The following is a 17606-nucleotide window of genomic DNA, read 5'->3' on the forward strand; positions in this document are numbered from 1 at the left end:
ACAGAAATCCAAGTATTTGACATGTTCTCTGATTGCCGCATGTACCCGGCAGTGAATAAATTCAGCTCGCATCTTCGAAAGTAGCCGAGGATCCAGAGGTCTAATAACCACCCGGACGGGTTCTTCCATTAAATCAAAATGCTGTTTTCCAGCTGGCAAAATTGAGTGAGTGCCTCAAATAAGAATACTGTCAGCGGTAAAAGAAATCAAGACCATGAGCCAGCTTTTAAGACACTAGGTTAATTGTATTTGCTTCTAAAGTAAGGTTAGTCCAACACTTATATTTTCAACAATGTACAAAAGTCAGATTTTGCAGGTGGCAAAGCTGTACAAGAATATATTACACAAAAACAAACAGTAAGCTAAAGAAAAATGTTTTTCCAATGTAGTAGCTGGTTCAATGTCAGTGTGTTGCCATCACACAAAGAATGAGAGTGTGTTTATTGCAACAACCAAAAAACAAATCTACAAAGAATAATTTATGTTTGTCTGCAGTCATTTGCATTATAAGCCATAAAGTAATTTATTTTTGTGATATAAAAGTCTTACCAACTGTAAGATGAACGTGAGTTAGAATGAGTTTTTTTAACTTTGCAATAAACACAACATCGTTCCTCGTGTTCACTGAACTTAAACAGACTACTGATGCTGTTTCAGGCAACCGGCCACCAGGGCATTATTGTCTATTGTGGCTGAACTGACAATAAAAAAAAAAGTTCAACTTGGAGATGTGTTCAAAAAAAAGACACCTGGGTCGTTTGCAAGTGTCTCGCGAGGAGGAGTCTAAGACAGGCTTTCGTCCTGCTCGTCGTCTGCTGCCGACTTCTGGCTGATGTTGCTCTGAAAAAACAGTTTGAAGCCGTCGTAGCCCTGAGTGAACAAATACTCCAGGTACCAGATCCACGGCTTTGAATCCTGCAACGCACACAGACGGAGACAGTTTCATCACCGACATCCAAAGATTTCTACGATCAAAGCAATCTGTCTCGATCTGAAAATATGACTGACGCACATCAAACTACATGTGAACTCCGTTAGAACAAGCAAAGGAGACCCTTCGTACCTTTATGGAATTGAGGTCCATGTCCTTTCTCTCCGGCCAACACTGGTGTAAAGAGAGAGAGAGAGATCATTAATATTCATCGTCAGCCCACCCAGTTATATTTCATAAGATCACTGCTGGATGTTAGAGCGGGATCGAACCAAAAAAAGGCACGTGTATTATTAAACATGATGAAGACAACGTCTCATGCGGCGCCCATTAATAATAAAATGTCCTTCTGTATTAATGTATCTTCTATGAAAGATGCATTAATTCCACATTTGTCTCCTTGTCTTGCCTGCAAGTCTATTAACCAAACTGTACCGACTGGCTGCACACTGCATCCATCACAGCCCATGAAAATAAGCAGAGCTTTCAAGGAGTTTCTTTTTTTTTTTAAACTGACAGACAACTTTTTAGCTCCTACTTATCATCCTGGAGTAAATACTGACTGCATGAGTGTGATGGCTGCAGAAAAATGACGCCATCCGTGTTCAGATTGCCTCGATTTCACTGTGTTTCTTCGGCCTCCCACCAGCTCAACTTTTGCCGCAAAAATGAACACTGAATTATGGCACAATAGAAGCACATCTTCGATTACACAACCAGACCAGGCAGAGGCATTGTGTTTTCCAAAGGTTGATATCCTCTGTTAACGGTGGAACAACTGGAATAACTGTGGAAACTCAACTCCTGCTGATGGAGGAGGCAGGAAGAGAGAGACTGACTGAAATCGAGGTAAGACAAGAGTGAACGGACGAGCATTTTCTCAGTGGAGACTGCCGGTGTCTGTTCCCCGGTTGATATGTTTCCCTTACCAGCGGGAAATGAAATACCTCAAATTGCAGGGTTTTCCTAAAAGATATGGAGAAAGCAGCCAGAGGGGTAAAGTAGCCATCTGGGGGGGGGGCTCGGAGAAACACCTTCACACTAAAAGCAGAAAACTGTTGGTTGCCTTTGCCACATTTTAATGTCCCAATTCCATCATATAAACTGATTTTAATTCTTGTTTTTGGTTTACCAGCATTAATCAAAACAAGAAGAATTTGGGCCCTTACAGTCTGTAAATGGCTATTGTGATTTGGGGTATCTGACATTAGTTTGTATAATTGGTCCATGGCATAGCTGTATTGAAGTCAACATATCTGCATCGTACGACTTCTGATTAAGAAATGCCTCCAGAACATTAAAATACACATTTTGAGTTCACTTCTTTCATTTTATGGAGGCATTTCTTCACCAGCAGTCGTACAGTGTAGTTGGGTCTAGTGTGTTCCTTCATGCATCTCCCATTAACTTCAATAAAGCTGACACCTCAGTCTGGCACCAAGGAAAGAGTCAGTGACATAATGACTTTTCTTTGTTTAAAGGTTCCTTGGCACCAACATGAAAATGCCTGGAGGGGAGGTACGCTGAAAAATGGTCTATTTCCTATGTCTGTTTTGGGCTGAAACAGGTTCGATGCAACTCAAATATCTTTAAATCATCCAAAACGGTCCACACTCACCTTCTGGTGAAAGTCGACAGCGTAGCTCATGAAGGCGGGGTGGTGGATGAGGTCGAAGCTCGCCCAGTATTGTGGTACGCTGCTCTTGAGCAGCAGCTCCTCTCTCAGCTTTAAATCCATGTCTGGTTTAAACATCCTGGAGTTCCACAGGCTGTTGACCATGACGATTACGTAGCGGTTGAACTCGTGGAACGTCTGACTGCTGATGTGAAAGGCCTGGTGATAAAAAGAACAAACTAAACCTCTCTCCAGTTCTGAAGATCTTCACATCTGATGTTTGTTGTGCAAATTCATTTGCATGCCATTTACCAACTCCACTTTTCTTAATAAAGAGTGCCACTGACATTTCCAGGCGAGTCTACTGGCGACCTGACATGCACTTGTAAATTCACATCTCGCAGTGCCAGATATATTAAAATATCAACAACTTTTCTCTGAGGGTATTAAAGGTTATCAGCTGTGGGCGGATGCTTGTGAAAACCTAAAGGGCCGGACTGAGAGATGTAAAAATCTATTAAAAATAAATCTCAACGTACAGCAGGTCATTATGGAAGAGAGCTACGGATAAATGCCTGAAATATAAATGCAATCACAAGAAATGGTTTAAATGAGCCCTTCTAATCAAATCAGTGCTAATAAAACATAATTTCCTCCACGTCATCGTATGTCGAGTGCTTAGTGCGCAGGACCAGAATGAATTCTTGCAATGCAAATCAAAAAGCAGTTTGTTTTTACCTCTGTGAGCTTTTCTTGACTCTTGGCTGAAGCCAGGTTCACCTTGTACCTGAACAAAAAAAACAAAGAATCAGGGAAAAGGTTGGTGAGTTATGTGATCACCACAAAACTGCTTGTTCTTTCTGCTCCGTCAAAAAATATAATGCAATTACGTTCCAATTTTCTTTTTCCGTGGAATTTCTACGCTCAGCTTTGGTAGAATTACTTCACCACCCTGGGGTGTCGTCAATCAGCCGACACTGTGCGGATTTGTGTTATTAAAGTGAGGCCTGAATCCGACATAAAAGGGGAGAGGGCTTAAGTGTATTGCCTCTTAGCCTCTCATTATCGTAAATCACACATTAACATTTGAGTACAGTCACGTCATTCGATTCCCGTCCTGTTCTGCCATCAAATATGCATCAACATGCCACTCGCCACATTAAGGCAGTGGTTAACGTACGCATCGTGATGGGCTTACAGCAGGTTATACGAAGGAGATGAAGAGTCCCCACCTGTACATGATGTAGGCCAGTCTGTCTACACTAATGGGGTCCGTGGCGAACAGGGTTGGGTAAAAAACTCCAGGTGGAGGCATCACCACCAGGGGGAGGCCATACTTCAGAAACATGTCGCACACCTGAGGGAGGAGAGAAACTGGTGACTTTATATTCTATAATTCTGTTCTTGGCATCTTATCTTCGTATTTATGCATTTTGTTGTTCCAAATAAAGATGAGAACTGCTGAAACATGGAGCCCGTCTCTGTTTCCAAAATTTAGTTCTGAGCAAGAGAAGAAAAATGTTCATATGATCTGCAGCTCTTGATTGCAAAATGCTTCAATCAGACATAACTTCATCTCATCGCACTCTTGAAACTTTCCTTTGTCACCTGAAATCAATCCAAACCTTCAGTGTCTGTCCTGTTGAGTTAAGAGTATTGTGATTATGACCAAAGCACAACAGGTCAGCAGCAGGTGTGTTTATATCATCCTTTTAATCTCATCTACAGTATGATCATAAATAATTCTTTCCATGTTTTCTAATTCTTTTCTGTCTTGTAGGATTAGTAGCTTTTATTTTTTTTCTGTCTCTGTGCTGCTGCTGCGACTTGAATAGGAAACCTCTGACAAGGAGATTTTAATCTTAGTCATGTTAAAGGTCCCCTCCAGACACCTTTCAAGATATAAAAAATTATCAAGATGGAATAGTAATTTGTGCCAAATGTGTTCTTTTGAACCAAAAACATTACTTATAGTTTTCAGAATACATCTACTGTGCAGCTTATTGATACAATTCAAGAATCAGTTAAAGATTCAGTCATCAGATCAATGTGAAACCCAAGAAAACAACAACAATAAGCAAAACACATTTTTAAATGAAGTGATGCCAGTTAGAAGCACCAGTAAAGCCCATGCACAGGTTGGGTCTCGCCTGACGAAGCACATTCATCATCAGCTCATTTACCGTCTCGTAGAAGTCCAGGGTAAAGCTGAGGAGGAGAGAGTGGCAGCCTTCAAGCTGAAGGCCCACCGAGGCCAGCTGACCCACAAAGTGAACCAGATCCATCACTGAATCCTTGAACCCCGACAAAGTCATGTTTCTAGGACAGAGGGCAGAGCAGAGAGTCACACAGAAACTTTAATCACAGCTAGGAATGAGGCTGAGTTATAGCTTCCTCTGGCTAAATACCAGAGTGAATTTAAATGGATCTCAGCACTAATAGGATCATTTGTTGTAGAGTTTCATGTGCGAGAGCTCAATACTGATGAAGCTCAGGTATTAAAAACATAATTGACACCCGCTCCACCCCTTCATTTGGAAGATGGAAAATAATTTAACTGGATATTGGCGTTGTTTCTGTCTCCAAACCAGTTTTAATCAAGGGATCTGTTAGTTAACTGAGCTAAAAACCAAAAGAGAAAACGCGTCAATACACAATTCTGCCTTAGCTGGGTTTATTTGGGGATCATAGATCGCTTAAATTAAAGCTAAAATGTTACTATATAAACCAGTGTGGGGCTCCAGTCCACATTTCATCTTATAGAATAAGAAAAAAATGTTGTGACAATGTTTGTAATAAATTAATAGCACCATCAAGCCTCGTATTTGGAACAACAGTGGGCAAGTCATCTGGGACGCCTATAACAGGGAGTGCTGTTTTTATTACACTAAGCCACAGTAAATAAAACTGAAGCAACACCTCAATACTTTTATTACATCTGTAGGAACTGATTAGGTGTGAGAAGGCAGGCATCTTAGCATTTCTTGGCTCCAAAAACAAGCTATAACCCTTATGCTCTGAAGTAAATACACAAAGTGTTTCAGGTCTATTGCTTGTTTGCGCTCAGGGCACAAACAAGTAGCAGGAAGTAGATATAAGAGGGAACTCAGACCTGGTATTAACTCCCACCATGAGTGATCTGATCACAAGTAGACAGTGTTGAGCAGGTTAGACTTGGCTTTAACACGGATCTGGACATGTGACTTAAGTGACCGCTTATGATTGGATCTCTGATCTGTTGACATAAATAGCTAGAACAAGCAGTCACACAAGACAGAAACGTCTTCATGTATAACATTTGCCAAATTAACAAAACGGGTGAAATAGTTAAGAATGTGTTGTAGACAGCGTTTCACAAAGTTCATACAGTTTTTTTCTAATGCAACAACTCTCGAAAATTGAGTAATTCTTAAGGGACTCTGGGGACTTTCTCCACAGGAGACACAGACGTAGTTTATATCAGTTCCTGTCTACAAGTTTGACATATTTACTGTTGATGAAATGTTTATAGATTCAGTGAAAATGGTGAAATCGGTCACAAGGGGTGTGTTCAAACAGCAGTTTGGAGGCAAGACGCACTTCAGAAATGAAAGCAGAAGCCTCAACATACGGACAGTTCTGACAAGGAAAGAAACAACTTGCTGCATTACATTAAATGCTGAATTTAGACCCCACAAATGCTTTTGAATTTGTTGTGACCATTTCACAAAAGTTTGTTACGTTTCTTTTCTCATGCAACAACTATTTGACAACGCACTCTACAAGAGAGTCTGGGGGATGATGCAGTTACATGTTCAATGGTTAGTTGAAACAGTGTACTGCTAACATCCAGTACACCTGCAGTTTACATTAGTGTGAACCTCAACATGTGGTAACATATGTGATCACATATATCACGTGAAAAAGACGTGAAACTTCTTGGATTACATGTGAAACCACATGTAAATGTCGACTCGTGCAGCTGTATGTATTGTTTGCACATGTGAAATTCCTGTGTGTTTTGATGGTAATATTACATGTAAACAGCCTCTGAGACTCACATGGAGGTGTAGCTCTTGAGGCTGATGTCCAAGTCGTCCTCCAGCGCGTACACCGAGTGCCAGGTCAGCCACTTTAGGAGCATACTGTTTAGACACTCCACCAGTCCACACTGCAGAAACACACACACACACAAGTCAAAGAGGAGAATCACAAAGCATGCAGTCATTTAAACACTGAGCCAATACGGGACTCATGAGTGTTTTATAATTACAAAACAAACACCACCGCTTCATTTCTATTAACTTCAACCATAAGGTTTTGTAATTCTTGTACAGTAGCAGAGGCACAATTCATTCTGCTCGTGCCTCAGAGCGGAAAGCTTACCTTGAAAAACACGGAGGACGTGAAGAAGAGCTGCATGAGGGGCTCAAAAAGAAGCCGTCCAATTTCTGCAGCAGGAGAGACAGAAGGTTAAGGTTGTGATCAACGTAACACGATGCAAATTTCTAAGATACAGCACCGCATAACTGATGTTGACAGAGGAAAGAGAGCGAGGTCAGGGAAACACTTATATACTGTATGTTTATCTGAGATGGTGATAACAAAAAACATGGAGAGAAACACGCAGTCTGAAAGCAAAACTCACGGGAACTGGGAACAACGGGAATGTTGCTCAGCAGGGCGAGGATCTGTGGGCGGAGGAGGGAGCCGTCCCAAACTGTGAGGAACTTGTAGAGAAACGCCTCTGAACTGGTGAACCCGCCCTGATGGAGCAATGTGACAAATCATCATGAAATCCCAATTTATTCAGTCCACAATAAACACAATTCAGTGAAATATAAGATTGATGATGTAGTTTTTGCAATTACCCACTGAAAAGACAGTGAACTTAATGAAAGCGCTATTTAAATTATGAATGAGTAAAATAATTACTGATAAACACTTTATTTTAATCTCCCACATCATGATGCAGAATTATAGGCTATAGAGGTAATCAGATGTCTTTTATTATTGAATCTTTCAGCCTGTCTGTCAGCGGCTTTCATTAGCCTTGCAGATTTGACATGATGACAGTGAACACACCACAGGAAGTAAGAAAGGTGCAGGTTGATGAACACATGACAAGAGTGAATGACAGGTGTGGGATGGCTGAAAAGTAAGACTCACCTGGAGAAAGTTCTCTGTGGACAGCAACTTGTTCAAAAACTGCAGCGCTTCATCTGAATTCTGGAAGCCTCCTCCATCGCCGCAGAACAGAAATTCTAAAGAAGAAGAAGGAAAAAACAAGTATTTATCGAGTGAAGAAGCCAAAGTGTAAAAACAACATATGATTTCATATTCGGCCTCATCCAGCCCCTTTAAAGCCTCTCAGAGAGAATCTCTTTGATATGCCAACTAGGTAATGTGTTAGGGTTCAACCCAAGGTCTTTGCTTTGCATGAGCATTCCTGACAGAGGATGTCACAGCAGTTCGGTAGTTCCTTCCCGCCCCCTCCCTTACCTTCGTAAAGAGCGTAGCCTAGCCAGAAGTTGAGGCGTAGGAGGGCAGACTCATCCTGCACGAAGTCCAGGTACTGCAGTGCCAGACTGGAGCCCAGCAGTGAGCCCATCTGAGCGGGCAGCTGGTGGAGGTAAAAATAAGAAAAAGGAAAAACATTCAAGAAACTGTGATGGAGAAAATCATTACACGGGCATTAAAGCAAAGAAGAGGTACAATAAACAATAAGGTCAAATATCGCATTAAAAAAAAAAAAAAGTCTGTTTCAAATCTGTCTCAAGAATAAACTGATGCTCATGTCCTTGTTTTCATCGAGCGCGCCAGCAATCCGCTACTGGGCTAATTCTTCAGTACCCAGTAATCCTCCTAATGCCAGCACTGGGACATTTCTTCCATCACTCTGGATAGTTTATACAGTCCCTTATTGTGTGTGAACAGCTGCCTCCCAATATGGTGACTTTGTCAGTATAATAAATAAATTAGAATGAGGATAAGACCGACTGTGAATGGACACAGCTCAGTTCTTCGATAATTATGGAGCTACTGTATCATTAAACTGAGAAAGCTCTATTCGCCTTTTGAAAACAGCAGCGCAGGCAATGAAGGAAATAATCAATGATCCTTTGTCAATGCCTCTGCTGAATAATTTTACGAGTGTGATTGGATTTTCTCGTCTATCTTTTCCTGGGACGCAGCAAACTAGAGTAAAAGTCTTACTGCCCATGTTTGGCTTTGTGGGCACTGAAAGAGGTGGATTTATGCACCATGACGCATAAAAGTCCGCGAGCCATTTAAAATGACTTATATTAGTTTATCAAGACACTGAATCTGCAGGGCAAATAGACATTTATGGAGAGGGCTCTCTAAATGACCAACTCTGATACATCACATCTCAGGTCTTTTGCTTTCATTACTCATACGGGATAGATTACTGATGATATCTGTAAAAAGGCCTGTTAAAAACAAGCATTGTGCACAAGATGCTCGTTTATGCTCTAATCTGATAAACAAATTACAGCCCCGGGCCATTTCTGCTGTGGCTTCTCTTGGACAAAAGCTGTTTGGAGCCAAGAACAATTTACAGAAAATATTGTCACAGTGACACAGCACCACCATGTGGCAGTGAGGACACATCACCATGTAGCAGACTTCGAATTACACAGAGAATCTAGCTGCTTACATGATTAATGATTTTTTACACTTAACGCTTAAACGATATTCCATCTGTTCCCAGTCCAGCTGTGTTGGGGCCATGAGACTAACCATATCAGCTGAACTGTGGAAGCTGACTGAGGGGAGAGTCAGTAAAGAGGCAGGGGGTGGCACCCCACAGATGCAGAACTCAGAGATTCGTCCTGGGAGAAATTACCTCTATATGGTGCATATTTTCCAGCAGCTGAGCGAAGGAGCGCAGCTGCACCAGTGGGACCAGCTTTCTGCTTGAGGAAGGCTCAGACTGAGGCTGTTTATTGACTACAGAACTCAGCGCCGGCAGTTGCAGGTGGCCGTGTTTCTGCGAAGGATGAAGAAAAAACAACAATAAATATTGAAGAAATCAAAGGCCTTGGCTAGCAACTTTTATATGTACAAACTTTTATATGTTTTCCATGTAATAGATACGGTGCTTGGTCTTTTCTTCTGGACTTGTCACTCCCTGCAATCATTTCAAAAAGGGGCAATTAATCCTCAAACCTGTAGTGCTCTTTATAAATCTTAATAGTTTTGGAGTGAGTTGCCAACTTTTGGAGATATCGCCATTAGAGATGTCTGCCTTCTCTAGAAACAATGCAACTAGATGGCACTTGACAAAACATTACATTTGAAACACTCAATGTCTCTTTCCAGAAGCCTTGAACTGGTTACTCAAGATAATCCACAAACCTTGTTGTGAGTTTCATGTAGGAAATATTTAATTTCAACTGAACTACACCTGCCATTAGCACCAAAGTACAGAGTGCGCACATACTCATGGACGAGAAGCTTGCTAACTAAGGTCAGGCTTACACTATCGATGTTTCAAGATCTTAACCATTTTTTAATCGGGTTGCATCAAGCACATAAGGAGCATCTTCACAGAGGTTGTTATTTCAACCTGCACACAATACAAGACTTAGAAAAAAGGTGCATCACACACTAAAGGATGTTAATAAGATTATGGTGCCGGGGGAGTGATGCACCACTTCACATGATCCCTCTTCTGTGATCTTATTGGAACACAGAATTAGACAAAATGGAGACTGGGGCAACAACAACTTCCTGGAGGAGCGTTGGTACTTTGTAGTGAGAAAAAAGCAGAAGAAAAACAGGTCTGGAGGAGAAAATATTTCGGGAGATACGTCAATATGGGTTTTCTACTCTTCAGCAACAACTGGAGGTGAGACTAAAATGTCAGTTTTCATTTGTCAGAAGTAGTATGGTAGCTAACATTAGCCTCAGGGGCTTGAATCTTTACGGTTGCTCCGGGATATCTCTCTCTTTGGCCATTCTGGAAGTACTGATGTAATGACAATCGAACTCAGTCAGCCGATACAGTCCAGAGGAGTCTCTAAGCAGTTTGGGGAGGTTTACGACTGGATCTGTACACCCCTCACATTACTAGATAATCTTGGTGAAACATTGGTACCAACTGAGGTCCCAGATCAAATTTCTCCAGGATCGGCGAATCGAAAATAAATTGAGCCCACAGCTACTGTAGTGCTATCTTGGCTTAAGCTTAGTAAACATAGAAGCTTCCCAAAAGTAGATGCACGCTTCTTCTGTGCGGTGAACAAGCTCTGTGGATTAAACTTGAGTAACCGGGTCATGATTTATAAAGAGAGACATTCCTGCAGAGTTTTTCAGAGGTACTTTTTGGCACCACAAGCTGGGTGCCGTCTAGTTCCATTATATTCACAGGGAGGCAGAAATCCCTGCGGCAGATCCGTCCAAAGCGCCACAGCTCACATCGGTATAATCTGGATGGATAAATAGCACTACAGCTTTGAGGAAAAACATCCAATTATGATTCAGGGGTGTGAACTGTCTCTTTAAATAGACTTCCATACCCTTTTCCTCGAGCTGGCCTTATCTTTAATCGTGAAAGCCAGACCGATGCTCGAGGCAGCCTGGGAACCGTTCCTCTTCTGGACACCCATCAATGTCGACTTCCATGTGGAATTGTGGTTCCTGAACCCACTCTGTAAAAAAACAAAACATATAATTCCTTTGGTGCTGTAGAGATGAAAGTCATACAGTATTGTTACAGTAGAATGAGCATTAACGGAACAAACCCTCATCCGTGATGGAATGGAGAGAGTCACCAGTTCTGGACATAAGACTTTGTAAAGTGACAGAAGGTGCATGAGGAACGGCTGCCGTCCCTGAGGAGACAAGAGCAAACGTCAGCATGTTTAATGAGACAGCTTTGTACTCCAAATCTCCCATTTACGATGGATGTTTTTTCTTAATAATGCAAAATATGACAACAACCAATCACTTACTGAGGGTAAACGTTTGTGAGTATAATGAACAGAGTGTAGAAAACATATTCAGCAATTTAGCACTAAACAGATCCTGAGTAAGGAAATAGCTTGGTATCTTTGATAAATGATTCCACAGAACTTCAAATCAGCAGGATGTTTACCAGTTTAGACTGCAGCTCCAGAAGCTTCCTGACTCTGAAGACTCGAACTACAATGAGGGAAAAAAATGAAACAGTTAATAATGCTTTCAGAAGTGATGAGAACACTAAAAGAAAGAGGAAATAACTAGAAAATTGAGGAAAACGCTAAATAAATGGATCATATTTCAGGTGTGAAAATGACTTACCACTTTCCTTTATGGTCAAAAGGTATAACAGATGGCAGATAAAAGGACACTGAAAAATGCGACAAAACATAATTACTTCGCATCTCTCAGCAATTCTCACTAGATCCAATATCACATCTTAAGTGTTGCACTCATTTCATTTCACTTGTAAGAAGGCAATCCTTCACATGTGAACAAACAACAACTGAGAGGGAACGAGACCTGTTCCAGTTAACAATTCTACTGATTCATCTGAATGACTTTGTTGAAGAAAACCCAAAAAAATATCTGTTAGTGTTCACTTTCCCAGAGACGAGGGGATTTCAGGTGACAACACAGTAGCAAAAACCAGCACAGCATTAATTAACGGTGAGATTTGTTTTCATTCCAATCAATATTTAAATGGCAAGTATTCATTTATTGCTCAACGGCATGAATAATATTTAAGAAACAATGCTGTCAGATGTTGCTTAACATCTTGTTACATCAAATTGGTGGGAAATATGATCTAATATTTATACCGTGGTACTTATTTTTGTGTCTGTTTGTTGCGGTGAAGATATTGTGTCACAGTATTACAAAAATAAAAAAGGGATACTCAGCTCAAACACGATCCTATTCCTTTTCACTGGAAATGAATTAATTCAGGTGTCTGTTGGCTTCATATAGAGCCACTTCTACAACAAGGTAATGATCATCAGCATACATACCAGATTTTCTTCTGTGACGAAACTGAAGATAAAGCCGTAGATGGCTCGAAGTTGGTCCTTTCCATCAATCATGTCAAACATGGTCAACACCCACTTTATGAAAAGAATCTGAGAATTGGACACACAGGTCAGCACAAACATTGAGCTACTAAAAGCTTTTTAAAAAAGCAGGTCAACTAAATATCTGAAATATTATGTAATTCAAGCTACAAGACTAAAAGGCACTCACTGAATGAATTAATCTATTCATGAAAAAGATAAGGGAGCAAAGGTAGTTTTGAATTATGATTCTGTTTAGCATTATTTAATTTAATGAGCTAAATTTAGCTACTGGGTTTAAAAAATTGTTTTTAAAGGGTCAATATCACAATCTGTCGCAAACTACATACATTAATCACTTTTCCATTGTAACATGATGTCAAAATAAGAGCTTCCCCATCTTCCTCTGCCTTTAAAAGCCTGTGGACGATTTGATGAAGTTGTTTGGTGTTGCTGGACTGTGGATTTCTTTGTGAAGGAACCAGGCCAGTTTTTCCACACCAGTCCAAAAGACCCAAATTTTATGACTATAAGCAAGTTTAGAAATTGAGTCCACTTAAATAAACTAACCACCAACGTCCAGCACTACTACCACTGCTCAACAAAACTGAGTAACACAGTAACAACCCATTGAGTTTAATCCTTAACATTTCTAATTGCAAATAAAAATGACTTGCACTTACTTGTGTGCTCATAGGTATTTTGCCAACACCCAGCCAGACCACTGCTCGAACAACAGCCTCCTGAGGCACCACAGTGGCAGGAATCAGACATTTCAGCACGCGGGCACATAGAGTCGTCCCTACAGACAGAAATTCATTGAAAAAAAAAAAAAATCAGCTATAGGAAGCAAACATTAAGACTGACAGGAAAAATTCCAGCTGTCCTCGACATTAACTCACTTTTCTTTGCATGTAAGTATCTACATGTTTGTATAGAAGCCAGACAATGTTTATGAAATGCATTCAGACTGTGTGCTCTTATCAGTTTACATGAGTTCTACTACAGGAGTGATACTTTGCTGCAGCATTCTCGTCATTTAAATGGCACTAAAACTACCAGATGGTGTTGCAGGTCCAGTGGCTCAGAGATTACGACTGGCATATTTAAACTGACTGAGGCGTGAACAAGACCGTGACTGGTTCAGCCCTGTGATAAACTGGAAACCTGTCCAAGGTGTACACTTGTTTGGTATGTGATGGGACAGACTCCAGCCCACTATGACCCTGCACAGGTTAAGCGCTGAAGAGGGGGAAGGATCTATGTAGGTGTGGATAGATGGACAGCACAAACAGGCTGATTCCTTCTGCTAAGAACGATAAATTAATGCTATTAAATAACACCTACACAGCTGCTGTTAAGTGACTGTCTTACCCATACGGAGGCTCATGGCAAACTCCAGCAGAACAGAGATGGCCTCCGGTGGGAGTCCTTTGCTGTAGGCCACCGTCTCCACCAGCACCAGGTGTCTCTCCACCTCATCGTTCCCGTGCACAGGAGTACCTGCTTCAACTACAGGAGGGAAGGCAGACATCACAGTGTGTATTTGTTTTTTTAAAAATGTTCAAGTACTCACAACAGGAAGTTTTACTCTTATGTTGATGCTGCGCGACATGACAGCAGATGATCTGTTACTCTACAAACTGTCTGCTGGAACAAAAACACCAGTATTTTCTCCAGAAAATCCATTAACTGCACTTGACTCACTGGCACAACAAAACTGCAAGCTTTTACAGTTAAACTAAGTGTAGAATCCACCATAAAATATTTAGTATTTGTCTCCTCGTGGAGCATCAGAAAGACACTAATGTCATCTAGAGGCAAATCCAAAAATGTTTTGAAATATCGTTTGGTTATTTAGGCATCTAGAACGTCATCCGTGCCTCCATATCCTCTCTATCCAACTCACTTTATTTTGTATCACTCAGACTTGCTTATCTCGTCTTCAAATGTTCCAAAATGCAACAGCAGGACTTTTAACAAGGCTAGAAGAGACACACAAATGTTAAACAGTCTCCCCCCTCTCATATTGCAGAATCCTGTTCCCATATCAAACTGCGAGAGAGCTGATCTGATCAAAGACTTCTGTCTGTCCCCAGATCCAAGACTAATTAGCATTATGTGGATAGTGTTTTCTCTATCGCTGCCCAGAATTCTCTTCCTCCCACCGTATAATTCTCCCACACTGTTAAGATTTTCAAGAGTCACCTAAAAACTCTTTTGCTCATTAGGCTTTAACAGTGCCTGATTCTTTATCAGCCCAGGTAATTCCCCCTGAAGTCTCGACAGGGCTGCGTTTTTCACTACTGGCTTTATATGGCAATTAGGGACGGGACAATAAAAGACTTTAGTGCGGATCATGAAGGAAAAAAAAAAGAACAAAACACTCAGGATAAGTTAATCGTGGCGGATTTCCATAATGAAGATAATCGTGAATATCCTCTTGTGAGTGACTTCAAAAAGCAGTACAGCTCTCTGACATCTTTTATTGATCCCCAGACTTGTTTTGAAGTGTCACAAATGTTAGCCCACTTTTTATCAGTCATTCCAAATTCCTAAGCCTGTCACCATGGCTGAAGGCTCGGCTTGCACATAGTATCCACCCAGAAAAAAGAAAGTTAAATGGAGTGTGTTGAAATAAAATGGAATCCAAACTAAAGAACGACAGGCAGATGAGACGCTGCCTGAGGAAGATGTCTGACTCACAGTCCAACACATGAAACATGCACTCCCATCTCTGTGACCGTCAGCCAGTTTTTTTCATTAAACATGAGAAAAGATGTCCACTTAAATAAAATATGAGTCCTATCTGTGATGCGTGAAGGGTATTTTAGTGTCATTTTAAGAGCATATAGAGCATATTTTGATGATTTATTAGATAATATTGTGAACAGCAGTTATTTGGGCAGGGATTATTTTTATGTTTTTTTTATTGCTTATTGTTCCTTTTTGTTTTGTCGTTTCCTCCTAAAGCATCTTTGAGCATCTAGAAAAGCAATTCATACGCCTAATGTATTATTAACATTATTGTCCCATTGTAAAAATATGTCATTTCAAGTGTGATACCGATTAATCAAATCAAGGGAGACTGAAAACTGATATTTGCGAACAATATTCATTGTTTAGAACTAAAATTTTGAGCAACCAGTGATGAAATAAATAAAGCTCTACTGGAGTATTTGATTTTCTGATAACAACATTCATTTAATAACTTTAGTTACTAGTTACTCTGCAGATTCAGACTATTCAGTTCATAGGCTATTAATTGTGACATGTTACCAGATAGATAGATAGATAGATAGATAGATAGATAGATAGATAGATAGATAGCTCTACCCTGACTACTGTTATTACTGCTGTTGCTGCTGTTACAATATGGAGGCAATATATCATCAATGACTACACATGTACCATTGTTGTTATTGTCATTGCTGCTATAATAACAGCAATGTTGTTTCTGAATTTTATCATAATTTCATCAGCACTAGTTTCTTTATGTTTGTCTCCCTGTGTGCCTCTGTACAGCACGCTGGATCGACTGTGTTCTGTGTTAAGTGATATATAAATAAAGTTGAGTTAATTTGAATTGAGTTGAGTTTACCCGCAGGAAGTGTTACAACTTTAGCCTGGTTGTTACGAAGAAACTCCTTGCATTAGATATCACTTGATGAATTATATGACACAGTTGTAACTTAGTCGTTTTAAAAAATCGCTCACCAAAGCAGAATGATAAGGGCAGTTTCTGTTTTGAGAGCTCCATCACAAAGAAAACAGCGAGTTATATCGAGCGTGCTGAGACAGAAAAAAAAAAACTGTTTCCAATATCTCCGGTGTTTGCTAGCTTACAAATGAGGGTTAAAGAGACAAACCTCTGTCTCCAATACACCTTTCTGAATGACACAACACCTCACTGATGGTTCCGTTGGTGGGAGTAACAGTAACGCCACCATCTGTCTGTGTGTGTCTGGGCCGGGTCCTACCTCTGGAGAAGTACTTTATGCTCAGAACAAACGGGTCCTCGGCTTCGCTCTTCCCCTTCTTCTTCTCCGCCACTCTGCTGCTGCTCCGGCTCGACACGGACTGGTCGCTCGCAGACGACTGGTCTGAATCCGACGGCTCCGACAGGTTTAGCTGTGTCGCCATCTTCTACATTGCTCCAAGTTTCAAAACACAGCGCCCTGCTCCGTCCTCGGCCATTCAAACCGAACTCAAATCCTTCGCGCGACCGTTTGCTCTGCGCCTGCGCACTACGGTCCTTCCTGCTTGGGTGGCTTCTCGGGAGTTGTAGTCCGTTTGCCGTCATCCGCCGTCGAGTCCAACTACAGGGACTACAAGAGGAGAGGATGTGATTCATGCCGCTGTTTGTGTGAATAAATGTGTAAAATTAGTGTTCGTTAGAGGAGACACTGAATCAGGGCATGTGCAGGAATCCTGAAGTTAAATTTAAGACATTTTAAGACCCTTTCGACACATTTTAAGACCTCATAGCCAAACTGAGTTATAATCTGTTACAGTAAAGCCCTTACATTTGTTTTATATTGATTGTAAGACACAACTGAACAGTCTTAGTTTAACTCCTCATCAATACAACATAATTCATATAGGCTGTCTGGGAACAAAGCATAAGAGAGTGCACTGGGTGATTAACCCAAATTCAAGGATTATTAAACCATTAGAAACCAGCGTTTGACCAACTGATTAAAACTAAAAACTGAAATTATTTATAGGTCAGCTTCAGCAGAGTCAAACTGCGTCGGAACTCCTTCACAAACACCCAGTGATGGAAGAAGTATTAAAGTCTTTTAATCAAGTATTAATACAACAATGTCAACATACTTTACATCAGCTGAAAGTCCTGCATTAAAATTAATCTAAAAAAAACTTATGTAGAAAATTGGCCCTGTGACTGATGAATTATTATATAGTATATCATTAGATTATTAATATTGCATCAATTCTGTTGTAACAGTATTTACTTTCTGAACTACTAGGTAGTTTCATCAAATGTCCCAAAGGGTCACAAGAAAAACAGGAATGGTGCTGAGAT

General features: G+C 40.7%; 1 protein-coding gene across 1 annotated transcript; it reads right to left on the reverse strand.

The window, feature by feature from the left end:
* Window positions 1-224: 224 nt before the first annotated feature.
* On the reverse strand, window positions 225-16816 carry cenpi (centromere protein I). Its single transcript, XM_037078037.1, has 20 exons — window positions 16540-16816; window positions 13934-14071; window positions 13243-13361; window positions 12521-12628; window positions 11832-11880; window positions 11647-11693; window positions 11294-11383; window positions 11069-11200; window positions 9394-9537; window positions 8028-8148; window positions 7695-7789; window positions 7174-7291; window positions 6912-6976; window positions 6587-6696; window positions 4730-4865; window positions 3779-3903; window positions 3285-3333; window positions 2550-2765; window positions 1064-1105; window positions 225-915 (listed from the first exon to the last, which is right to left on the reverse strand). The coding sequence occupies exons 1-20, from the start codon at window positions 16700-16702 to the stop codon at window positions 784-786; spliced, it is 2199 nt and encodes a 732-aa protein (XP_036933932.1). The 5' UTR covers window positions 16703-16816; the 3' UTR covers window positions 225-783.
* Between the last annotated feature and the right edge of the window lie 790 nt (window positions 16817-17606).

The sequence above is a fragment of the Acanthopagrus latus genome, chromosome 18 (assembly GCF_904848185.1).
Source record: "Acanthopagrus latus isolate v.2019 chromosome 18, fAcaLat1.1, whole genome shotgun sequence".
NCBI lineage: Eukaryota > Metazoa > Chordata > Actinopteri > Spariformes > Sparidae > Acanthopagrus > Acanthopagrus latus.